Genomic DNA, 26976 nt, shown 5'->3' on the forward strand with positions numbered 1-26976 from the left:
AAAATCAAATGGCTGAAAACTCTAGAGAACTACCTAGTCAGATGAAGGAATATTTTATTCCTTCCATCTATAACCCATCGACTTTTATCCACTTATCTGATATCCATGCAAGCCATTATGAGATCAAGTCGACCACAATCCAGATGCTCTCATCTTTCTATAGGAACACCAATGAAGATTCTTACAAGCATCTAGATGAGTTCTTAGAAATCTGTTCCATGATGAAAATTTAAAATTTTACTGATGATGCACTTAGACTGATCCTATTCTCCTCCTCACTTAAGGACAAAGCCAAGTATTGGCTTGGCACAATAGGGAGATCGATCCAAACTTGGGCTGATATGCAGCATGAGTTTCTTAAGAAATTCTATCACATAGGTAGAACCAACACCATAAGGTGAGCCATCACTAGATTTGTTCAACTTCCAGGGGAACAAATTCATGAGTCATGGGAGAGACTTAAGGAACTTCTTAGAAAATGTCCACACCATGGTTTATCTAAGTGGCAAATTATTCAAGCTTTCTATGAAGATTTAGGTGATCAGTATAGATAGATGATAGATGCATCTTATGGAGGTGCATTCATGAGTAAGAGTGAGGATGAAGCCTATACTTTATTTAAAATTTTGAGTGAAAACTTGATCAACCATGCTTCATTATCTTCCTATGAAAAATCAATCCCTCACTAAAAGTAGGCAGAAATTTTTGAGATCAAACAAACAGACTCTAGTTCTAAGGCTGACTTGAACCTAATAGCTCAAAAATTAGATAAAGTTGACTTTCTTGCCTAGAAGTTAGATCAGTTCTTAATCCTAGGTTAACAATCTCCTGCACAATATATACTACCTTCTAATTATCAGGAGATCTGTTCTATCTGTGCTAGCCCAGTCAATCATGTGAGTGAATGTCCCACGGCTGCACAGTTTTCATCTTTCATCCAAGAACAAGTTCAAGCTGTTCAAAGTTACTCCAAGCCTGTCAATGACCCATTCTTAAATACATATAATCTAGGTTGGAAGAACCACCCCAATTTTTCTTGAAGACCCCAAGAGATTCAGGCTCAGACCCAAATTTCTTCTAATGCAAAACATTTAAAATAGGCCCAAATACCAGAATTATACCTATAATAGAGATCAGCCTAGTCAGCCTACCCAGCTATCATATCATAATCAGCCGTCATACCCATCTCTTCAATAGATCAATCTAGCCGATGATAGATTTAATCAACTCCAACAATTGATTACGATCCAACAGCAATCTATCGCTAGGCTAGAAGCACAAATAGGATAGTTAGCTGAGTCTATCATGAGAAGAGAACTAGATCAATTACCAAGCCAACCGATACCAAATCTCAGGAACAATCCATCCACCCACCAACCATCTGGATCTAGTCATCAATTCAATGACCCCTGTAAGAATCCTCAATTTGAGAATGCCAACGCAATTACTGAACTTAGAAGTAGTAGGATTCTTAAAGATCCATATCAAGATCAAGTGAGAGAGGTTAGTACTGATACTAGCCACAATGAGAATTTGGAAGAAGAGGTTAGTACTGAGACTAACCCAATAGATGAACTTGAGTCCGAAATTGGTATTGATGATGGTTCCAATTTGAGTGAGAAAGACAAAGGGAAGAAGAGCGCAGATGATTTATCTGAGACATATAAACCAAGAGTCCCATTCTCTTCAGCCTTAGAAGTCGGTTCTTTCTACAAAAAGCAAAGAGCATATAACGAAGAACTAATAGAATTGTTTGAGCAAGTTCACATTAATCTATCCCTTTTCGATGCGATTCAGCACATTCCGGCTTATGCAAAATTTCTTAAGAAACTCTACACACAAAAACGTGAATCGAGAATAATAGAGAAAATTATGCTGTCTGAGGATGTCAATGCAGTCCTGTTGAACCCATTGCCTCAGAAAGTGAAAGACCCTAGTGCTCCTTTGATTTCATGTGTTATAGAAGGCATCACCTTTGACCAAGCTCTGTTAGATTTAGGAGCTAATGTAAATCTACTTCCGATCTCGGTGTATGAAAAATTTGAGATTGGAGAATTGAAACCCATGTTAGTTATTCTGCAATTTTTTGATAAATTTGTAAAGACGCCACGTGACGTGATTGAGGATGTCTTAGTTAGAGTAAATCAATGTTATTTTTCAGTAGACTTCTTCATATTTGATATGAAATCATCTCAAGAGCTGAATCAAAATTTCATAATTTTAGAGCGTTCATTCCTGGCCACTACCAATGCCAATATCAATTGTAAAACATGAGCCATAGACATTTCTTTTGGAAATCAAAAGGTGAGAATTAATATTTTTAATACCTTAAAATACACTCATAAGGAGAAAAAATGTTCGATAGTCGAATTAATAGATGAAATAGTTGAATCCGATTCCTCCTTAAAATTAATAAAAAATAATTTTCTAAATGAGCCCATTGAAGAAATTCAAGTCCAGGAGATGAATGCCCTATTTGATTCATCTCACCCACCTTATCTACTAGAACTTGTCAATCCAATATTCGACACGGGATAGATGAGAGAATCGGCATGGTCTGACTGAAGATGGTAAACTTAGCGCTTTTAGGGAGGCAACCCAGTTTTTACTTTTTGATATCTTTTATATTTTGTTTAGATTAATCGAATTTTACTTCGTGTCTTTTGTAAAGATTTGAAGACAATATTGACTAAGTTGGAGGGAGAAGTAATTTTAAAAAGACTTCTGGATTATGTAACATCTCTTTTTTCTCTCTTTGTATGCACCCTTTATTTTTCTTACTCTATTGAGGATAATATCGATTAAGTTGGGGGAGAATAATAATAATAATAATAATTTAAGTCCTTAAGTAAGTTAGTATTTAATATTTAAGCACCTGATTACACTTAAGAATCGAGTTAAATCAAGTATTTTTTAAAAAAAAATTGATGTAAAGATCAGAGAGTTTGTGAGATATCGAGGGATCAAGTATTAAGAAACCCAATAAAGAGTTAAGTTTAGAACTTAAACAGTTTTTCTTGAGCATTTCTAAATTTTTCTACCAGCATCAAAGAAGAGTTTACTTCCTATGGACTTGTGTAGGGTAACTATATATTTTTTCATATATATATATATATATAAAGAGAAAAAAAAATTTTAAGTACTTCATGCGGAGTAATCAGACCTCTTTGCCTAAGCAAACATTGAGTTTCACGTCAAAAGATATGAAAGGCAAAAAAAGCTTTGTTGTAAAACTAGTTTTAACTCGTAACCTGTTTGATTTAAGCAAGTAAATTTGAGAGTTATTTTATACCTAGTGCCCTAAAGCCATCTGATTTGAGAGTCATTGGCTGAAAAGTCGCTATATGGATCAAACAGAAAGCTTAAGGGATTAAGATACTCAATAGCAATACAACATTAAAAAAAAAATCAAATCAATAAATGAAAGACAGAAGTAACAATATACTTATCCATATGAAGGTTAATGATCTGAACATAAAAGTAGAGATAATTTAAAAAAAATTCAGAAAAGATTTAGCATTCTTAGCTTAACTCTCATATTGATTATTATTAATATCTTAATGACATACCTTACTTACGCTCTACTAAACATCAGTGATCCTTTTTAAATTTACCTGGTAAAATTTGAAACTCTAAGTTAAAAGATATTTAACTCTAAATTCTTTCTTTACTCGAGGATGAATAAAGTTCAAGCTGGAGGATATAATAAGTCATATATTTTTATATTTATTTTAGATATTTTTGATAATTAATGATGCTAACATCTTCTATAAAATCTAATTTCATAAATAAATTAAATTTTTTTATAAAAATAAATAATTTTAAAAAATATAAAATTAGAGCATATTTATAAAAAATAGATGTCAAGCTAATTGAATAATTTAAGCATCAAAATAATTAAAGAATTAATGAAGAATTTAATTCATATTTTTTTAAAAAAAAATTCAGGCATAAAATCCGAGCAAAATCAAACCAAAATATCCAAAAATTTATTTTAAATAGTCTTCGGTGCACGATGGACCGGCCATTCGTTCCACAGAATCAAGGGCGCAGTCCACAAGCACAGTTTGCAGTGCACGATGCGATCTATGGGTGGACGAATGAGCTTTGCATGATCAGACGGTTGAGATCATGCCAAACATGCGATTGGACGATCCAAGATGTGCTTTTCCATATGCTTCGTTGGTGGCCCACTTCTTTGCACGATCCAATGGCTGGCAATGATTCCTGAGTGAGATCCAACTATTATGGTTGGTTGCCGGCTAAAAACTAAAACAATAAAGAATTCTTTGTGCCATCTGATGGTCCAAAATAGATCCATCACTTGATCCGACGGTCAGTATCGATCCTGATCGTGAATAGGAGATCCTGTGCGCTGATCAACGGCCGAAATTAAATCTATCATGCGATCCAACAGTTGATATCAAATTCGATCGAGATAAGACTTTGAGCAATGATTTTTAGGCTGACTTGGGCAGTCCAAACAAGATCCAATGGCCAGAATTAAGGGGCACAGGTTTAACACGATTTTGAGGAGTTTTGGAACACCATTTGCAATCAGAAAAAGATGAAAAATTTACCTATAAATAAGAGGATCCAGGAATAAGAGAAAAAAGCAGAGAAAAATAATAAAAAAATAGAAAAATAGAAAAAAAAATTAGAGAGGTTTAGAAATTCAAGAAAAAGATGGAGATAAGCCAATTTATTCTACGGAGTACGAAAGGAGAGATCATCAATCATCTTCCCGACAAGACTGCGCCAATCAACTTCAGATACTTGTTACAGTTTTATTTTATTTTATTATTCTTTAAAAATTTTTATACTTAAATTTTAAATTTTAATTAATGTAAAATTTATTTTATTGCACTTTAAATTTCTATCTTATATTTTTATTGTAAGTAGATACTAAGATCTATCTAGTAGATCTTAGTACTAATTTATTTTTATGCTCTTTTAATTTCTGTCTTTTATTTTTATTGCAAGTAGAAGTGAGGATATAAATAGTAGATCTTAGTACCTGATTTATTTTTTATACTTTTAATTTCTGTTTTTCGACTTAAATTATTTTTCTCAAAATTTTATTTTTTTATAAAATTAAAAATTTTAAATTAAAATACTGTCTTCTCTGTGCATTCGACCTGACTTACTACTTTCTATGTATTTTTAATTTTTAAAAATTAAAATTAATTTGATAATTATGATGTCTTAACGGCAACATCGCAAGCTTATCAAAGCCCGCCCCATATGATATTTTATAGTGCCCGCCCCATTTGATTTTTGTTCCTTCTAATGGGCCCTAAACAATTTTTGTTGATCTTGAAAAATTTTCATATGGTTGAGCTGAATTAGTTGGAGCAATTATGGATATTCAAAGTAAGATAGGGGTGGCAAAATATAATCCAACCCATCAATCCAACCCGCATTCGATCCATCACAAATATGTTTGGATTTGGACTAAACAGGTTCAAATCGTAAATAGATTGACCTGTTTAACTCGTTTATTATGCGGCTCAAGTTCAGATTTCAGATGTCTGACCTGTTTAAGCCATTTAATCTGTTTAATTTTTAGATTAGATCGAGTTGGATCAAATTAGATAACTTGTTTGGATGAATAAACTTGTGGCCAGGGGTGGCCCATTTAAAATTCAAAATAGTGTTTCAATCGCATATCGCGACCGAAAACTCGAAAAGATGGAAACATTCACGTGGGCCACTATTTTGACTCACGCAATCCTTCTCTAACCCTAAGTGGCCGACTGGGTGACCAGATGGCGCCCTATTTCCTCTTCCTCTGTTGCTTGCTCTTGCTCTTGGCCGATTAGGCAGCGGCACCCTATGTCGCCTCTACCACCACCATCGCCGCCGCCTCCCCCCTCCTTTTGAAAACAGAGCAAACGAAAAAAAGCACAAGCCTAACGATGGCGACCTCCTTGTGTTCCCCAAATCGACGGGATGGCTCGTCCGGACGATGGCTGCCTAGGTGGAGCTTATAGCATCCGCCATTCTCTCCAATGCTGCCCCCATCATCGCGCTCCATGAGGACTCCAAGACCACCCCTCTCCACGCCGCCCACAACGACGTTGCCCTTATCCACTGCCTCACTGTTGGCCTCCTCGAGGCTATCAGAGCTATCGTGGTCCTTATCTTCATCGCAGTCGTGATTGTTTTGCTCGACATTAGCCTGATCCGACTGTGGGTCGAGGAGTCGTTATTGGTGCGATGGGCCTCCACTTTGACTACATCGAGCCCCACTCGAGCACTGTTGCTACGCTCGACAACATGCGAAAGGGGAGGCTGGTGCTGACCGACCACACCGTCCGGATCTCACTCATTCTCATCATGCTTGAGTTCGATTATAATCACCGGATTGGTGTGTTTTAGATGAATAAAATTATTATTATTTTTTTAATTTAGGACATAACTATTCACTTAAAATAATAATTTCATAAATTATTAATTTTTAAATTTTTATAAATATTTATTGATTAAATTATTATTCAAATTATGATTCAATAGTAGAATTAAATGGAATGTCATATCCATTTAGTAAACAAGTTAAACAAATCGGATCGAATTATCTGTTTATTAAACATATCCGATTCAGATTGTAAATTATAACTTATTTAATAAACAGATCAAGTTTAGATTTAAAATTTTCTGATCCGACCTGCATCAGATCTGATCCATTTATTTATGACCAATCCGACCCGATTGCCACTACTAAAGTAAGGAGGGCAGGGATTTTGGCCTAATGCTAAAAATGAATCACAAACAAAATAAATATTAGTTTGCTTATTTTTATTTGAAAAATACCAAAAAATATAGATAATAGTCCCACGTTATAATCCATGCCCATATTTATTTTAAATAGGTATGTATACAGATCAAGCATTGTGAAAGCAAAAAAAATATATTATAGATCAGATAGTTGAATTTTATAATCCTCCAAGATATTACTCAAGAAAAATTATATTAAAAATATGCTAATGTTGTTACTTATCTTCTTGTAGACGTTCATGAAAACTATATACGACTATTCACATGGATATTCAAATAATCTGAATACAGAAATGGTTTTGGATGGATATTTTTTGTTGAATTTGCGGGCTGCTTTACAAAGCCTTTGAGTAAACATGATCGCCAGTGTTTGAAAACAAAATATTCCGGAGCTCGCCCGGTAGGTCAGGAGTCTCCTGCTTTGCCACAAATGATGGCACCTAATCAGCCGCTTTATTAGCCTCACACTGCACAGGTAATACCCGAGCTGAGCCTCCAAATTTCCATCATCAAAGAATGATTAAATCTCTGATCTTAAGAATCAGAAGCAATCCATGAAATATCCAATCTAATTTCAGCCATACTGTAGCCCCTATTTTAGCTCCACATCAGGCTCTGATAATAAGGGAAAACCTGGATCTATGCAGCCAGCTTAATAAGCTGAGACTTGAGTTCACTCTATATTAATTAAACTGGGCTCAAGCAGGACACGTTCTATTCTGAAATGAGCCAAACTGAATCCAACTTGATCATGTCCGCATTCTATTGTTTAACAACCAAATAAGGCAGGATGTGATACCATTATACCATAGATGGACAAGATTTCTGCACAACACAAGGCAGATGGTGCCACTTTTAGAATCTAAGTAGGTTAGGTTATGTATATAAACCAGAAGAAGATCAAAAATCATTCAAACCATTGACTCAAAAAGTTTGACCTCAAAAGGCCCAGAACCATTATGTTTGACCCTCTTATCAATTAATGGCATGTAGAAACCTATAATCCATTAATTATGTTTGCCCCTTATTTTATCAATTAATTGCATGTTGAAACCTATCATTTATATATTTGCAAAATGAGACATCTTGTCTTGAAAACTTCTCTAAGGACTCTAATTTACTTTTCATCACACATACTGAATATTGGGGTTTTCCCCATTTCTCCTCTCACCAGGCCCTTTGAAGCTTTTAGCTACCTGACTTCTTGAAACTCCAGACCTACAAAGCCTTCTCGCATCACATGTAGCGACTAAAGGACAATAGGACTTGCCAAAGGATTTAGGTATAGCAGGCATAATGCAAATAGACCACTTGCTATACAGAAGAATTCTAAGAGATGCTTCAGAAAGTAACTATGGCTTCTGTTGATGTTACTTACCTGGCATCTTTGGTATAGCATGCAATTCTCCTATCCAAGGCTTGTTGAAATCGCAAAACTCACCTTTTGAACAAAGTGCAACAGCTCTTTTGCCTCAACCATGCCTCAGCATAACTTCGCTGCTGTCCACAAAAGAAAAATGAAAGAGGGGAAACACTGACAAAAAGTTTCAAGTGATTTCTAGAGTTAAATGATCATTCAATTGGCTGTACAACTGAGAAAGCCGGTGCATTTGATTCAATATGTCATCATGGCCACTCTAGCATGAGACCCTGTTTATAGTTTAATTCATTATGAGAAGATTCTCAAGATGGTGATTCTAACATGTTTGACCATAAATATGGGAGCATAAAAAAATGAAATGGCAGGAAACCTTTCACAGCCATGCACAGAAAATCATCCCTTAAACACTAAGTACTCGGTGAGCTTATGCGTACTTAGGATTTTGGGCACATCATAACAGGTACAGTGGACAACTTGTTCGGGTTATCCTGCTCAGCCTTTATACTGCTTGGCTCATCAATAGCCATGGGGCCAATCTCTAAAGCCTGGTACATGACAATAAGGAAAATATTGTCTAAAATGAGCACAAAAAGCATTTTGTACAATAGTCTGCTTTCAGTTAGATGTCTATAACAGTCACCTTCGAGGACAAGATCTCCTCAGCCATAGGTTCCACAGCTTTAGCATGGTCTGCAGCAACTTTGTAATGTTCCTGCATGGTTTAGCAATTGAGTAGTAAGAAAAAGGAGAAAGGAAAAACATGAACCATATAGAACTGGATGGCACATCCGTAGCAACTTTGAGTGCTATAAATGTTTTGCTTCTGCAGCTTAACTAATTTGAGAAGACAACTTGAAAAATGAACAATATCTAAGAACCATTCTTAAAACAACCAACTGTTCATCTCATCGTGAGCTTTTGAAATTAATTGTTTTTCATCTGAAAACGGACAATTGATTCTTCTATAGTTTTATCATAACTCATATTTTTGTCATTCAAAAACTTTGTTGTCATTTGGGTCTTTTGTTCATTACAATAATATTTTTTGTTCCAAGTTTAGATGATGGGTTCCATCAAATATCAGAGGTGGGGCATAATTCATAATAAATCTGCAAACAAGTTTGAACTGGTGTTAAAAACAAAAGAAAGTGAATTAGAAAAAGAATAATAGAGAATGAGTTGTCTATTTTCTGTTCATTCTCATTATGAAGAGAATAAAGCTGTCATTTTTGATACAAAGCATTATAAACAAAGAGTTTTCTCCCCCCTTCCCCCTTTTCTTCTCATTTTGAAAAGAATCCAGCTTTTATTTTGAACCTAAAAAAGATTCTTTACCCATCACTTAACAATGGTCTTCTGAGTTGCATAGTGTTAACGACAGGCTGACTATGGGTCAAGTTCAGTTGGCAAAACGTTGCTGGGCCAAAAATGCTCAAAATTTGACTTCAAAAGCAATCCCCTATGCTACAACTAAGTTGATTTGCAGAGTATCAAAAACCACTTGCTGGTGGTTGGGTTGCAAGGATCCAAATAGCTCCTCAAGGAAAAATATTTGTCAGGCTCTATCGAAGAAGTCTCCCTGAGTGTTGACTCTTTCATTTATTCAATTGAAAGGACAACCATACATGATCTATACAAAGGATCATCTGTCAATATCATGGTTTTGTGAAACATTTTCAGCCAATTTTTCATATCAAAATGCAAACTTATCTCCACCATGTAGAATGAACAATGATTTTCCGTGATTACATAAACTGTACAAACAGAAACTTTTGCAAGAACACATGTCTACCTTACTCCTAACCAGTCAACATTGTGTTTGAAATACAGAACTAAGCAATCTTGCTAGAACTTGTTTTGGCCTCATCAATAGTTTCCAATGAACTTTGAAGCATACATAGCCCTCAACAAAACAGAAGGATTGGCAACCTAGTTAGCTCAAGACTCCATTGTGGAGAAATAACAAAGGCCAAGTAGTAGATTTAGATCACCAAAGTTTCATGTACATGCTACAGTTTGCATGTATGCCAACAAAAGGAACAGTCTGGCCTCATATTGTATAGGATCTTCATTATTACATATAAGATCCACAAATCCAGGCTCACAACCATATAGAAGAGTGGAAGAGCGTATCAACTGGCCAAGTTGGTAAAATTTCTTGTTTTGATGGAAGAGACCTTGCTTCAATCCCACCCTCTGATATTCAGCTGGGTTTCCACCCATCCTAGTTCTCAATAAATATATACCCATCCTATTGTTTCTTACAAAAAGGAAGTTGAGGTGAGACCTGTAACTCATTGTATTCAACTGTAGGAAAGAACAATTCTTCAATATAATATCAACTTTCTTCTAATTATATAGGTACATATATAACTAAATGTAATTGGTTCTTCGAAGTCCACAATGAGCAAATTAACATTGATGGTAAATATCACACATTAAAAGCATTAATAATTTTAGCCATATGAATGATGAAAAAGAAGCATTGAACAAACAGATACCTGATCTTTTAATTCATTTTCAATGTTCTCCCTCTTGATTTTTATGTTCTGAATGCTGTTTGATGGAGGTTTCCAATAAGGCAAACAGAGTCTGTCAGCAGAAAGTGTAACAATAACAACATAAAGTGAGGGAGGGGTGCAGAAAATGAATACCGAGATAACTCATCTAGTTGCTTGGGATCATCCATTTCCATATCAGAATTGGGATCATGTCTTGCATCTGGATCCCCTAAGTCTTCATCTGGCTGAACATATCAAACATATACTTGATGGTTAATCATTAAAGTTAATATTGTCAACCTTTATCTTTGATATGTCACCCATTTTTACAATTTATCCCCATGATTAACATATATAACCAACAAATGCACAACAAGATTTCATTTATGACAGTACCACCCAGTACTGAGATCGTAGGGGGCCCAGTTCGGGGCGATACAGGCACATGGTACAGCTACCGTGCCTACTCCAACAGAATACCACATGCCGATATGGGTCCATGTACTGTACCAACCCGATGTATATTGGTTAAATTACTGATACAAGATCCAATACCAAGAATGAAAACCTTGTGACACTCTCTCATGATATGTTCATAGATAGCAAGAAACCTCACTAAAAGCATTCTACCAAGACACGCCAAAAAAAAAATACCATAAAGAAGTTCAATTGGTCTTAGTAGCACAAAACATGTGATCATTATAGAGGCACCACTAGTTCTAAATATCTTAATTAACCTAAAGATGATGACAAATTCTATATTTAGTGCCAATATAACAAATTGTTTATGATCTTCAAAACATTACCTCCTAATAAAGAACTATCTGTCTGTATGTACGTGTATATGTTAATATGTATATACACATTCTACCAAGAAACACCAGGAAAATAATACCATAAAGAAGTTCAATTGTTGTTGGTAATACAAAACATGTGATCATGATAGAGGAACCACTAGTTCTAAATATCTTTATTACCCTAAAAATGATGACAAATTCTATATCTAGTGCCAATATAACAAATTGTTTGTGATCTTCAAAACATTACCTCCTAATAAAGAACTATTTCTATACATATACATACATACATACATACATATATATAAGTGTGTGTGTGTGTGTAAAATGTATATATATATATATCAGGACCTTGTTTGCATTACATTTTCCATGGCATGTTAACTAAATTAATTGTTGTATTTGAAAACAATAAAGAAGATAAGAACTTACACAAAGATGAATGCTTGAGATATTACAGTGATGACCAATCAGCTGAACAACAAGGGGTGATCCAATATGGAAGATGAATATAATGCCAAGCTACAGGTAGGCCTATAAACTTCTTTGGCACCGCCAATTAGTACAATGATCTCGATTAAATTTTTAGATAGTCATGATCACTGCATAATGGTTATGAGTTTAGTAGTTTATGTATGCTATTTAAAAAAAAAAAAAAAGGCACAAAACTCTTGATTTGCCACATGTTTCTTCATTCAAAAGAGATAAGGGCACTGGGATAAACTATCCATTATCTTCTCAACTCATTCATAATATTCTCCTCTTTTACTTTTTCTGAACTCAGTGTCACGACAAAAAAGTTTCAAATATTTTCCAACCACGCATGAGCAGAAAATTGCCTGGTTTAACATTGTATACACTGATTTTAGCAAACCCAACAACAGAGTGGCAGAAAAGGGTGCATTTCTTGCTGAATTTTAGTCTCTTTCTTGAAGACAAGATTTCGCCCACTTGCCACCAACAAAAAATAAAAAAAAAGAAAAACGACAAAATGCTGGTACTGGGTTTGTGGTCGCAACTTTGAAGGATCTTAATGATGGTTGCAATCCCTTTGGGAACAAAGTCTGTTCCTGCTGCCGAGCTTACAGCGGCCTGGGCTAGTCTGTTCTACATTCTCAACCACCTAACTGCAGAGTGAGCTTAGTTTTGAGGAGGGACTTGGGTAGTATCATATGACGGGTTACCAGTAGAGCAGTAACTAATCACCCATATTTCTTAGATATTCAGAGCATAGACAGAAGCTTGATTGGGTCTCTGGTGACTCATGTTTTCTGAGAAAAGGATCAAGCAGTCAATAACAAGCCGAAATGTCGTAAGCTTTGCATAGCATAACAGTTTGGACCTCCAAATACCCTACCAGGCTACAGGCCGGGGTTCTAGCGTATGTTTGGGGCATTTTCATTGTGCCAAAAAAGCATCATTAGCTTGCCATTTCAAACATGGTTAGAGAACTAGTCCATCAACTAAGGGACATCTTCCACATGACATGAATTATGATGCAAGCTGAGCATTGTTTTAAATGCATTGCACACATAAGCTTTTGCTTTATTTATCCAAACCAACTAAAGTACAATGACTGAATAAATTTGAAACATGACTTCAGTCAGCTTTCTCAATTAGAGTTAAGACTTCTTAAATGGTTTTACAGGATGCAGTCCACCTCTCTCACCCCAAGCATTTATGAAGATTAGCGTGCTATACAATCAGTCTCTGCCTCTCAATTTACAACCCCCTTTCCAGCAATATCATCAAAATGATACTAACAGAGCTCCCTCCAAGCTAAAGCCAAAAAGTTAAGATCCAGTAAGTTTATGAATGGACTGTATGAAAAAAAAAACTATCTCAACCAGGTATTCCAGTATTATTGTCAAATGCCCAGTTGTAACATGTGCGTCCACCAAAAGAGTGGACTGGGTTGGAAAGCCAAGTGGGCAAGCACATTATTTACATACAGATTATAATAGAAACATCAAGAATTCTCCTTTTCAGATAACCAACTTGATCATATGTAGATATCAATATAATATAATGTGCCCTTTTAATGCATACAGAAAAAGTACTCCACCAAGAAAATAGTAAAAAAATAGGAGAACTCAAGCATAGTAAAAGGACAAAGGAAGCACAAAATGGTCACTACTAAATATACATGGAACGAGTAGTGCATGCAAGTACTAGTACACTGCATCTTCTGCATCTACCAATGCTCTTTAAAACCAACCAAAAATAATTTGATGCATCTGGAAAAGATAATATGCCTTTTTAATAAATTTAAAATATAAGATTTAAAAGACGATATGCCTTTTTAATAAATTTAAAATATAAGACTTAAAACATTAAAATTGCCACTAAATGCCTCCAAAAGATGTGAAAACTCTATCAAGCCCATGAAAAAAGGCATCTATCATCCTCATTACACGGTCATGTACATCTAGCAAACCACTTATCTTTTTTGTTTGAGTAACATTTCCCTCCCAAACGTGATTCATGGCCGTAAGTCTGTCTCCTAATTTTAATTAAAGTTATACATTGTGTAATAGTTGATGGAATCTCTTCAAAAGAGATTCATTTCTCGGTGCACTGACTTTTCTGACAACTACAACTTTCGACCGAATAGTAAAGTCCCAGAAGAAAATAAGTCATTTTAATTAGCTTAAAAGAATTGAGCATTTTAGTCAATTCAATAGCATTTACAGCCTCTACTCGTGTCCTAGCTTGTTCGAGAGCTGCATTCACTTCAATTGCTTGTCTCCTAGCCTCAGCCATACTCAAGCTAGCTTTAGCTATTTCAAGTGCTTGCTGAACTTCTTGCAGAACAATGTCAGTGCTTATCTCTGCATCATTTCCTTCCAAATATTGATCTCATTATTACCTATTCAAGTGAAACAACCAATGACAGCCACCATTAACCATCGATCATTGAGGCATATTCTCAAAAGGCATCAAAACCCATGGCAATGGGGGTGTGGTTTCGTGGTACACCAATTTGGCCAATACCATGAACACTTTCGGGCAGCCCAAAGATATGTTTGTATATACCGCTATACAATTATAAACCATCTCTTCTCAATGGTTACAAAACATCCCTGCATTTGCACCAGTGTAACAACTCCTGGTGCAACAAGCACCAGCTTAACTTGGAGTGGGTGGTGAGGTACTAGCAGTAGGCGGTCAGAGTTAGACATCAAACTGCTTCAGTTTGATTTATCCAAGGGTTACCTTATATATACCAAAGGATCCAAACATTATGAATAATTTTACATGCACATTATGACTTTGCACAAAGAAAAACATAAAAGATACTATCATGACATTTAATCCTCTTTTTTTTTTGGGTGCAAATACTATTGAGCCCCCCTACCTTTAGAGGCAAGTATTAGTTTACAATCCTACTCATTCATTCTTCAATGAACAGAGAAACAGTAATACATGTCATGAGCTAACAAAAATCTAACACATTCTTCCCTGATGTTATAACCTGAGTGAAAAGATGTTAATTATAGGAACGTAGCCATAGCGAGTGTTTCTAGCAGTGGATCAAAACATATGAAAGAAAAAGAACTACATGGCTGACCAACAATCTATGGAAAGGCTCAACAGAGAAGATTATTAGTACCTCTGGAAACTCCGTATCAGGTGGTCGTTCCTGAAATTGGACACTGGGAGCATGCTGGAGCTTTGAAAGATTATCTAAAAGTTTTGCTCTTATTTCATCCAATTGCTGGCGTGTATTCTTATTCTCCATATTACTTGGTGCAACATGAAGAGTATAGTCAGGACCAAAATACTCATAATATTCATGTTGCGGCATCTTGTCATCAATCTCTACACCAAGTGCAACACCTGTCTGCTCAAAATATTTTTCAGAAAAAAAGCATCAAGAAGCAAAAATTAAATCATGGTGAAATCTACCACTATAGCAAACTGAATGGCAACACTACCAGAGCCCAGCAAAGATGACTAAGTGACAAAGTCATTGTGTAAGACCTGGTTGGTCATGCTAGAGTTTTATTCATTAATTTCAGGTTTTTACAGAAAATATGATTAAACAAATACATGGAAAGAATATCCTTCAATGGTCTAACAATGTCGGGGATCGTGCATCCTATTCCAAAGCGTCTTAAAAAAGGGAAAGAAAATTACAATAACCACATCAACAAATATAAGTCCGGTCCTCCAATACAGATGCAAAGATTTAACAGAAATCTGTTTTGAGTTCCAGATGCCTTGATCATAGAAATGAATTTAGAAAAACTTTAAAATTAACAAGAGAAGGAAAAAAAAGAACAGCATAAGTATGATGTTGCTTTTAGTAGGTGCCACAGTTTTTTATAAAGGAGATTAAGAGTGTTAATATTGGAAATTAAAGATCATGCTATTACAGAGGTAAATTGTCAAAATAAAAAAATACTACTTCTATAACAAGATAGGATTTCAAGGTGTTCGTTGTCAAAAGATCAACTTGATTGTAGAAATTGATAATAAGTAAGCACTTGTAAGTATAGTAAAAACACAAGGTAGTCTAATCTTTATCAATCTAAAAATTAGTGGTGACTAAATACCTCATAGCACCAACAGCGTGCAACATTCCGGATGGTGTATCCGCCACCACCCAGCAGCAACAATGGCACATTGAAAGATCTCATAAATCTCACACACTCTGCATGACCTCTGATGGAAAGGTTAAAACAGCCCAAGCGATCTCCAGATAAAGAATCAGCCCCACACTGAAGCACCACGGCACCAGGCCGGAAAACTTCCATCACTTTTCCCACTATTGGTTTGAAGAGAGATTGGTAGCTTTCATCATCAATTCCATCATCTAATGGAATATTCAGAGAGTAATATTTTCCCTTTTCATGTCCAACATCATGTATATCTCCAGTTCCAGGAAAGTAATCCCCAAATTTATGAAATGAAACAGTCATTACTCTGTCCGTTGTATAGAAAGCCTCCTCAACACCATCTCCATGGTGGATATCAATGTCCACATACAGTACACGCTGTAAACAGATCAGAAAGACATACATAACATAAATGCAGCATAAATAACAAACAGTGAGAACTGAAATCACATGGATGATATACAATATCAGCAAAAAAATATTATAGGCAATTGCTTGTAACTTATCATTTAATTACAACATTTGAATAACATACAGCATCATAGTTGCTAAATAATATTTTTATTTCTCTTGTTTTTCAGGCTGCTATTAGGTTAACTTATATAATAATGATTTCTATAGAATAAAGCTGCAGGGTGTTTGAGCTGACTCAATATTGGACTAAAGATCCTGATATAAGGGTTTAAAAATGTGCTCGCTTTGTAGTTCTATCGCTTTAGTTTCATTACAGTGTAATAATAGCACCTTGCCCTACTTTAACAAGAACACATCCAATGAGCCTGAAGGCAACTAGTCTAGGTAAAAAGCATCTAAGGCTTAGATGAGGCATAGGATTGGCATTACAGTTCTTAATTATATTTAACTTGATTTAAGTACAGTTCAGTAGATCCAAAAAGTGGGATTATCTCATAGATTATTATTTAAACTGCTACTTATGTTCAGTTGACCCAACCTTGAAATCAAAAACTAAAGACACTTGTCAGAATGCTTATGAGGTTGTGAGTAGTTTTGTAAGAGGGCAAAAGGGAGGGATACAAATTTAGATTTGCCTTTTGGAATCATTGAAATCATCAACATATCATCCAAGCCTTCTCAAATAAAAGAGGGGTCAGCTATTCAGTGCAGCATTAAGAGCAGAAAGCTAACGTAAGAAAAGAGAAAATTTCATGCCATTGGTCATCAACTTGGTGACAAATCATCAATAATTAGTTCCAAATTCCCAGTCAAGCATTTTAAGGAAACAGTGAAGCCAACTACAAACAAGCCCTATTAGATGCAATATCAACTCAAGTTATGAAAGGGCAATATTTTGAAGTTTGATTTGTATTTTTGCTACTAATGATATTTTTTTCTCATTGAACTCTCATGCTTCCCTTAACATTTTCACCTCCATTGTTTTCTCTGCATCTCAGATTTCCCATCTTCTTTTTCTTCACTCCATCTTCTTGTTTTTTCCTGCTTCAAAAATAATCATATTCAACTCTGAAAATCAACAAATTAAAAAATGGAGAGGATCTTTATGTTCTTCTCCTTCTCTCTTTCTCATCAATCTTTTTAACTCTCACCTATGCTCATTAAAAAAATATTAGGTTTACTCCATCATAGGATTTCACCACCATTATTTTGTCGAACAGAGTAGAGAAGATTAACTGTTTCCTAGGTTTAAACTCCCACTGGAAAATGCTAAGTGGTGAATCCACACACCACCATTGGCTAGCCATCAATGCCAACTTCTCCGAACAAATCCTTTTGAGGATGCTATAGCTCTAGTTAGTTCTATATATCGTAAGATATCATTTTAAATGTGTGAGACTGAATAGATAAATGTTTCATTTTACTGTGTCCAATATCACTTTCCTGGTCTCCTCTTAAAACAACATCCTTTATCCGTTGTTATCTACCCCTAAAACTCCTATCTTTCATTTGTTTCCTTTTTGGGATTCCTACCATTTGAAAATATTAATTCTTACAATTCTTTGCGATTCACCTGAATGTAGTAGGCATTTTTCACTTTCTGATACTTCTTGCAATTGATTAGCCTTAGAGGTGTTTCTTACACAATCCTCTTAGCTCCCTTATCTTATATTTTTATCTTATTTTCCTTCTTCTACATTTACCATAACTTTCGTTGGCATAAAATATCCGATGCATAGCAAAGAACCACAAAAACACAAAGGGCAGCAAACAAGCATCCAAGATATAAACAGAGATCCAAATTGACATGTTCATCTTCACCGTGCTCATTGGATGCTCTATCTCAAAGTCTGGATACAACACTTATAACCCATAAATTTTGCCACATCTTTCAGGGTCAGCAATAAAGCCAGAAAAAAGGCAAGCTCCCACCACAGGTTCATAATAATGAGATGCATCTTATCTATCAAGGCCAGCTTCACCATTATTAATAAGTGGCAAAATGAACAATCAAATAATCTTCTTCTCAGATATGCTCAACACAGAGAAATAATTATTACATGACAACGGGACTTGCCAAAAGTAGCTCTATAATTTCTTATGTATATACACAGGATGATAAAACTACCAAAAACAGTCACATCATTTAATGTACTTAGAATAACAGCTTGCAGAAATATAACACAGAAAATTTGGCCTCAGATGGCATATTAATCAAATAAACAAAAAAAGGCAGCGATTCTAGACTTATCAACATCAGAGGAGGCCAAAAAGATTTCAAGGACCAATTTTTTGTGTTTTCAACTAAATTCTCTCCACAGAAGCTCCAGCACGGACATACTCTACTGTTTCCATGACTCTAGACATATCGACATGGAAGGAAGATTGAAAGACTTTTCAAGAACCAAAACTTTTCCTTCCAGAAACTCACAGAAGCTCTGGCATAGCCATACTCTTCACTATGCTCTTGGAATATCAGTCTATCACTCCATAAAAAGAAAAAGGGGAAATAAAAATCTCTGAGAACACAAACCAAGCCAAAACAAAAAGAGAAAAAGAAAAAGGAAAAAAACCTTCAAAAAAAATCCGAGGAGCGTACCTCATGAATCTTGAGGAGCTCGAGGATGGCGAGAACGATGTCATTGACATAGCAGAACCCGGAGGCCTCGCACTTCTTGGCATGGTGGAGTCCGCCCGCCCAGTTGATGGCGATGTCATGCCCATGGTTGAGCTTGATGGCACCGCCGACAGAGCCGCCGGCGTAGGTCTGACAGAAGCTGTAGAGGCCGTCGAAGACGGGGCAGTCTTCGCCGACGTTGAAGCGCTTGAGGGCGCGGATCTGGTCCTGCTGCGTCTCCGGCGTGATCGACCTCAGAAAGGCGATATAGTCGTCGGCGTGGAAACGGCAGAGGTCGCGCTCGCGAGCTGGTAAGGGCTTGAGGACCTGCATGTGGTGGAGGAGGCCGCAGTGGGAGAGGAGGGAATGGGTCATCCGGATCCGGTGGGGCTTCATCGGGTGGCCCTGGCCGTAGTAGTAGTTCCCCACCTCCGTATCGTAGAAGTAGCACACCTTCCGCTTCGTCCCGTCCGTCCCCACCGACGGCAACGAGTTGCCCCCGGTCTCCATATCACCGCCGCCGCCGCTGGCTAGCCTATTGTTTTCTCTCTCTCTCTCTCTCTGGAAACCCCAATCGGAGAACAATGCGACCAACCCTTTTCTTTGCCTCTCTGAAGCGGGAACTCAAGCTTCGGGCCTGTTCCGGAGAAAGAAGAAGTCGGCGATCGATGTCTTCGAGGAGAAAGAAGAAAAGCGTATTCGCGACACCGGGAGGGCGGAGCCGAGAATAGAATTCGGTGTTTGATGCTCAGGAAAAGAGAGGAGTTGGGAGTTGGATTTTCAGGGGTTACATGTGGGAGCCGGGTCAGGAGTTTTCTTTCTTTCCGATGGTATAGACTTCTCGGGGCTTCTCAGACGTTGGCCACTCGGCGGATTTTTATGGGCTCCGCAGCTCCGCTCGTCTTGCCCCGCACGTATGCAGAAAGGATGTGAGCTTCGGGTGCCCCAGTGACTTGGGCTAACGTAGCAGCACATGATTGGATGAAAGTGACAATATTTTTTTTGTGGTTCTTTTGTTGTATCTACAACGCTGCTAGATCGATAATACATAAAAAGAAGTAATAATAATACTAAACGGACATAGCACCTTTCCTGGATTATAATCCCGCAGTTGTATGACATTTGATTGAATGTATTGTTGGTCACAAGCATCAGTGCATATATCCTAAGGAAGAGCATATAACTTCTAGGTAGTGGAGCTACTCAAAATACTCGGTGACCGCTTCCAATCAGCTCTAGGAGCTAGAGAGCAAGAGATCTTAGAGATGGTCTCGGTATTAAAAGCAAGTTTTGATCGTTTCCACCTTGTATTTGAGGACATATAAGGTGCATGCCTCTCTCTCTCAAACATGAGGTTAGGTGACCCCAGTGTCCATAATGTCGCAGAAATAAGTGTACTGGAACTGCTTACTACTAGGTGAGTTGCAACTCCTGTGCTCCAATCCAGCTGCAACCAGGAGCTTTGTACAGTACCCTATCTAACATCATGTTTCTTAATTTTTCCACATCATTCCATCTTTCCTGCCCTGCATATATATTGGATAATATCACCAAAGGAGTTGGACTTCTAGGCTCCAACTCAGAAAGCCTGTCAGCCATCACTGTAGCTAGTGCAGCATCAGAATAACACCCACAAGCACCAAGTAAAGAAGAATATACAGAAGCTGAAGGCTCAGGAATCTCTTGTATCAGATTCCAGGCTTCAGCCAGCTTTCCAGCTCGACTCAATAGATCGACCATGCAACCAAAATGCTTGGCAGTTGGATTAATACCATGATCTCTACTCATCATCCTAAATAATTCCCACCCTTTCTCCACCTGACCAGTATGACTACAAACTGAAAGAATGCCTAGAAAAGTAGCTGAACTGGGCTCCACCTTTTGCTCTATCATTGCTTGGAAAATTTCAAATGCTAAGTTAGTGTCTCCATTCTTTCCATATCCAGAAATCATCGCATTCCATAATGCTGGATCACCTGATTTTCTTTCATTACTATCAAATATCCTACGAGCATGAAGAGAACATCCACATTTCATGTACAAATCTATCAGGGCTGTTTGGAAATATTCATCTCCATAATCTGCTCGAGTTCTAATTACATGGCAGTGGATCTCTTTGCCATGTTGGAGACCTGAAATGGATGAACAAGCCTGCAGAAGACTTGTTATGGACTCTAAACTTGGATGCACAACTCCCTCTAATTGCATCTGAGTGAAGAACCTATATGCTTCAGCCACATTACCCTGTTGTGAAAACCCACAAATCAGCACATTCCATGTAGCCATATCAGGCCTCAAACCTTCTGATCTCAACCGGTGGAACAACTTTATGGCAATTTCAGGGAATCCATTGGATAGCAACCCTGAAATCATCATGTTCCATGTTACCAAATTCCTGTCTTTGATTTTTGTAAATACCCGACAAGCCAATTCCACTGCCCTGCATTTGCAATACATGCCAAGCAGAGCTGTTTCTATCTTGACATCGTCACCCACTTCACATTTCAAGTAATAACAGTGTATCTGTTTACCTAGCAGCAAAGCCAATAGTTTTGAGCACACAGAGAGAATACAAAGCAACGTCGACGCATTGATCTGTCGCCCATGCAAAGTTGTCAATTCCCTAAACAAATTCAAAGCCAAGAAAAAGGCCCCATTTTGTAGAAATCCCGAAATCATTGCATTGTAGCTGACTATATTCTTTTCATCAATCAACTGAAAGACCCTTCGAGCCAGACCTAATTCTGCACAATTTGAGTACATGGTCAGGAGCGCCGTCGCAACATAGCCATCCGATTCATGCCCCATTTTTATTGAAAGGCCATGCAGCTGCTTTCCTTGCACTAGCGTTCCACAGGCAGGCAGCACACTCGCAATGGTAACAGAATTCGGGCGGAACCCTTCCATCCTAAGGCGTTCGAAGGCGCGCAGAGATTCCTCGAAATGCCCACGTTGGGAGAAGCCAGAGATGATGGCATTAAAAGAAGGGAGGGTTGGGTTGGGAATTCCGTCGAACACTTTGAGGGCATCTTGCAGTAGCCGGAGCTTCATGTAGGCACCCGTAAGAGCGGTGGCCGTGTAGACATCGGTCTGGAAGCCGGATCTTACGATGCGGGCGTGGAGTTGTCGGGCTTGTGGGATCGATTGGAGGTTCCCGCATGATTTGAGGAGGAGGGGGAAGGTAAAGCTATCGGGTTGGATGGAAGCGGCGTGGATTCGGGCGTAGAACGAGAGGGCTTCTCGGTATCGCCCGTTAGAGACCAGCTTTGAAATTTCGCGGCTCATCGGGACGTTGGGTTGCACATCCCATGCAATTAAGCAATGGATGGCCGTAAATAGCACAAAGAGTGATGGTTGCCACCATGCACTCCACGCTAACATGTCGCCTGGGTTTGTTTAAAAGCAGGGCAGCGATACGGGACACGCCCGGCTGCGCCCAAAGCTAGGGTCTCCGCCCATCTCATTCCATGTTGGATCCGTATATTTACATGCTGCCAGTGGAATATCTTTTCCGTTAACCAGCAGTATGCCTATTTTAGTGGTAGGTGTTTTGGCTCATGATCAAAATCCGAATTGAAATCAAAATAAATTAAAATAAAAATTCAAATGATCATATCTTCGAATATGTTTAATTCATGATCAAAATTAAAATAGACTTTAAATATGAAAGATGAATAAGAACTAGATTTTGAAGAATTGAGATATTTCTACTCCTTCCTAGTATCGAAATGGGAATGAAACTTACTTCAACCAAATAGTTGAAATGGAAGTCATTAATATTTATTTTTATTTCGGAGTCCAATTTTCTCCAACCAAAAATATCTTTAAAGTAGAATATTATATTCATTAATAAATAGAAAATTTTAATCCTCAAATAAGAATTTGGTAATAGAAATTTAATACCAAAAAAAATCCTGCATAATAAAAAACTCAGTTTCTTTCTATAGAAATCCCTTCGCTTTCCACCTTCTGTCCATTTATAGATTTATCATTAATTTTAAAATTTAAAACCTAAAAAATCATCATACATCAAACTATATTTTTTAAAAAAGAAAAGCATATCAAACTTATAGGAAACTAACTAGATCTACAAATTGCAAGCACTTTCCGGTCAGTAAATTTGGGACAGATATGTGACATTTCTAACAGGAAGTTTAAATCAATTCCTTGAGTTTTTTCAGTTGGTTGAAAAATGCATTTTATGCACCTCTGGGCTGCCTCACATGAAGACTATCCATCACAGATTCATACTAGAGTCTTCATGGTAAAGTCTTCTATCAATAAAATAGCTGGTGGCATTACTGCCTCCTTTTACAGCAAAAAATAACGTATGCTCGTACTACCAACAATTTTCCTTTGGCTCCCTCTGTAACTGGAAGTCCTACTAGTTGATTGTCTTTCATGCGCTGAAAAGTTTCTAGGATCAACTCATCACTCTTGATGCTAATGACCTGACAATGTCAATATAAATTAAGCAGAACCAAGTTTCTAGGATCAACTCATCACTCTTGATGCTAATGACTTGACAATGTAAACATAAATTAAGCAGAACAAGCACAAGATACAGTTTTATATGAAAATATGGATGTTACAATGTACTCAGTTCTTTACCGCGTTGTGAGAAAAACAATAAGTACCAAGAAAAATAAATGAATTAAGAAATACAAATGTTATCATAAGTTCACCATGAATTTTGTTTATCAGATAGTCTCATTTGCATTTCATGGTGCAGTGTGCAGCAAACTCACTGACTCACCAATGTACTGGAGGCATAATGCTATACAAAAGTCAGATGCAAAGTAGTTCCAGGAATATTCTAATAAAACAGAGTAATGTGCTCAGTTATTTCAGGAAGATATCTGCAAGTTTGGATGCATGTAACCTTATAATGTAATGGACAGAAGAAGATAACAAAATAATATTGCAAGAGTGAAAATATAACCTCTTTATATGAGATAGAAGGAAGCCCAAAATCTGAAAGCGGACCAGCATAATGTGCTGAGTTATTCAAGGAAACTATCTGCAAGTTTGGGTAAATGTTGACCATATAGTGTGAAAGATAGAAGATGGTAAGAAGTAATATTGTGATAGTGAAAATATAACCTCTTTGTATGATATGAAAGGAAGCCCAAAATCTGAAAGAGGACCTGCAGCTATGCAATCAAACCAGTTGCTCCCCTTGAAATGCTTGAACCTTGAACAATTTTTGAATGGTAATGAAATTTTTAATACAAGAATTTCCAATTTTAATTACTGGGGCGTTTCCCAATTTATATTTTGAGACCAATAGAAAAAGAGTAAGCATGGAACTATCCAGTGCAACAGGGAGGAACCGGGCCAGCGGTATGACTTGACAATAGAGTTTACCTCTGTTGCGGCCAATCGCCTCGTCGCCCGATCGCCGGGAAGCATGCACCTGCAAAAGGAAGTCCGCACTGACCGGAGGCGGCTCCGGCGGGGACCCTCCGACGGTCAAGTCAGAGAGGTGACTGGGCAACAGTGAAATGCAGACAGAAAGCTCTGAGAAAGAGAGAGGGAGAGAGAGAGAGAGAGGAGCGAGCCTGCGTATGTGGGAGAGACGGGCGGATCGACCCTTTGCACTGTTGCCTTCCACGGTATATATAGTGGAGCACGGTATGGCGCCGTCATTAATGGCGCGGACAAGTGAGGAACTGTCAACTCACTGTAGACTGTCAGAGCCGCCGTGAAAATGTCATGTCGCCGTGTAGCCGTCTAATCACCAGGGTTGACCCGGCTCTCGGCGGGACAATGCCCCTAGGTAACTGTGCCGCATGTCCGTGTCAGAGCTGACAACGTCTGGCGGCCGTACGGTGGTTGGTGGAGTCGGCCGACCCAAGGTCGGTGGCCAGCAGAGTGGCGTCGGACTCCTCCGTCGGTCGGCGGGCTTCGTGTGGGTCGGCTACCGGACCTCTGGATTTAGTCGGTCGGGAATGGACCGTGGAATGGCCGCAGTTAGCCGCTGATGGCGTCCGTCGGCCTGTCGCCCGACCGTAGTTAGCCGCTGATGGCGTCCGTCGGCCTGTCGCCTGACCTACGATCGGCCAGTCAGAGTCGTCCGTCGGGCCGTTGGTTAGTCGGTCGGGCTGCCAGCCGGTCGGGTCCTCCGGTAGTCGGTCGGTCGGTCGGGCCGCCAACCGGTCGGGCCCTCCGATAGTCGGTCGGTCGGTCGGTGGGTATCCCCCAACAGTTGCCCCCCTCCACTCCTAAGTCGGGTGGAGAGCTGGCCGATGCCTTCATTCGGGTAGCAAGACCGGACGACTGGGAGTGGATTTGTCGCATATGCAGATCCGACCGTACCGCCGGCTGATCCGTTGTCAGACACCTCACGAATCCCAAGGGATCCGAACGTCTAGTCGATGCCAGAAGTCGCGCCGGCGTCCGGTGTCAGACGCCGCGTCTTGTCGTCGTCAGTCATCACGTCGGTGTCAGAAGATCGGGTGCCGGACGATACGACGTCAGTCGATCGGATATTCGGCGCCGATCGCGGGTGAGGCGTCCCATCGGGAACGCGGACCGGCGCGGGCGGCCGACTGCGGAGCCAACCCCCGCGCGCCGCGTGTCATGGTGGTTGGCCGGCGTCCGCTCCGGCATTTAATGAGGGCGGTGCGGGCGTCTCGGGACGAAGCGCGCCGAATCCTCAGCCAACCGGCGGGCGCCACGCGTCGCACATCTGGAGGTCTTTGGTCGGCGCGGGAGCATCTCGGCCGTCGGTCGGCCCTATATATATAGGACCTCCCGGACCCTGACCCACATTTGCCATTTGCTGGGGGAAACTCTGTCCGGGCGATTTCTCGATCGTCGCGGGCAGAGCTCTTCTCTACTTTCGGAGGGTCCATCGGGTTCGTGGTCCTCCTTCCCCTTCTTCCTTCCTTTCTTCTCTTTCTCCTCTTTCGGTCCCTGCACAATGACCAGGAAACCGACTCAGGGAGCTCGGTCGGGGAACCCGACCGACGACACCCGATCGACTCCGGAAGATGAGGCCTCCTCGCTTTCGGGGCCGAACGTCGATCAGCTTCGGGAGCACTATCGCATCCCGGAGCAGTTTCGGCTCTCTGCTCCAGGGGCCGGCGGTCGGGTCAACAACCCTCCGCCTGGCGACCTGACGCTGTATGTCGAAGACCTTCGCGCGGGTCTTCGGCTCCCGATTCTGGAGTTCGTCCGGAATCTGCTTGATTACTACGGACTCTGTCCGGCGCAACTGGCGCCGAACTCTGTCCGGCTAATCATTTCTTTCGCGCTGTTGTGTCAGCTCTTGCCGACCGACCCCCGCGTTTCCCTCTTCCGGGCCTTCTTTGTGCTCCGACCCCACCCTAAAGCCCGAGGGTGGTGGCTCTTCAACCCCCGGAAGGGTCTTGCCTTCATAACCGGTCTTCCATCGTCCATTCATGGATGGAAGAACCAGTTTTTCTTTGTTTCCTCTTCCTCCTCTTGGGGCTTTCCTTCTCGCTGGGGTGTACCCCGAACTGAGGCCAACGACAACAGTCTGGTCGACGTGGACGATCGGGAGGACTTCCACCGACTCAAAGACATGTCGGTCCCGAAGCAGAGGGAGCTTGTTACCGAGCAAGCTCTCTATGATGCCGGCCTGAGTCTGGTCCCCCGAATAGGTATCGCCCGATCCCCCAGCTTTTCTTTTTGTTCGGCTTTAGGGTAGTTCTGGTCCGGCCTTTGACACTGGTCGGTTTTGCAGGGACACCGCCGAGGATGAGGCCGACCGATGCCGAGATTCGTCAGTTTGCCGCCGCGAGGAAGAGGCCAGCGTCGGGGGCTGGCCCTACGCGCCCTTCCAAGAGACCAGCCCCAGTCCCGCCGACTGTGGAAGCGTCGGCGACCGAGGGGTCGGAGC

At 39.3% G+C, this 26976-nt stretch overlaps 2 protein-coding genes across 11 annotated transcripts in view; both read right to left on the minus strand.

The window, feature by feature from the left end:
* Positions 1 to 20042, minus strand: part of LOC105047931 (histone deacetylase 1) — a 38466-nt gene extending 18424 nt beyond the window's left edge. Inside the window, exons 1-9 of one of the 10 annotated variants that reach the window (XR_012142556.1) lie at positions 19092 to 20042; positions 16016 to 16456; positions 15070 to 15300; positions 10813 to 10904; positions 10660 to 10714; positions 8799 to 8870; positions 8593 to 8703; positions 8219 to 8274; positions 7014 to 7244 (exon numbers count right to left, since the gene is read on the minus strand). Coding sequence is in view for 2 of the 10 variants with exons in the window: in XM_010927080.4 (XP_010925382.1) it covers positions 8593 to 8703; positions 8799 to 8870; positions 10660 to 10714; positions 10813 to 10904; positions 15070 to 15300; positions 16016 to 16456; positions 19092 to 19619 (1530 nt within the window). In the remaining 8 variants the exon portion in view is untranslated. Of the gene's footprint in view, positions 1 to 7013; positions 8278 to 8592; positions 8704 to 8798; positions 8871 to 10659; positions 10715 to 10812; positions 10905 to 15069; positions 15301 to 16015; positions 16457 to 19091 lie in introns of those variants that run through there. The other 9 variants (XR_012142552.1, XR_012142553.1, XR_012142555.1 and 6 more) reach the window with 9 other exon arrangements.
* Positions 20043 to 20180: 138 nt separating this feature from the next.
* On the minus strand, positions 20181 to 22924 carry LOC105048044 (pentatricopeptide repeat-containing protein At2g02750). Its single transcript, XM_010927233.4, has one exon. It carries the CDS (start codon positions 22488 to 22490, stop codon positions 20523 to 20525), a length of 1968 nt encoding a protein of 655 aa, XP_010925535.2. The 5' UTR covers positions 22491 to 22924; the 3' UTR covers positions 20181 to 20522.
* Between the last annotated feature and the right edge of the window lie 4052 nt (positions 22925 to 26976).

This window comes from Elaeis guineensis, chromosome 7 (genome assembly GCF_000442705.2).
Source record: "Elaeis guineensis isolate ETL-2024a chromosome 7, EG11, whole genome shotgun sequence".
NCBI classification, from domain to species: Eukaryota; Viridiplantae; Streptophyta; class Magnoliopsida; order Arecales; family Arecaceae; genus Elaeis; species Elaeis guineensis.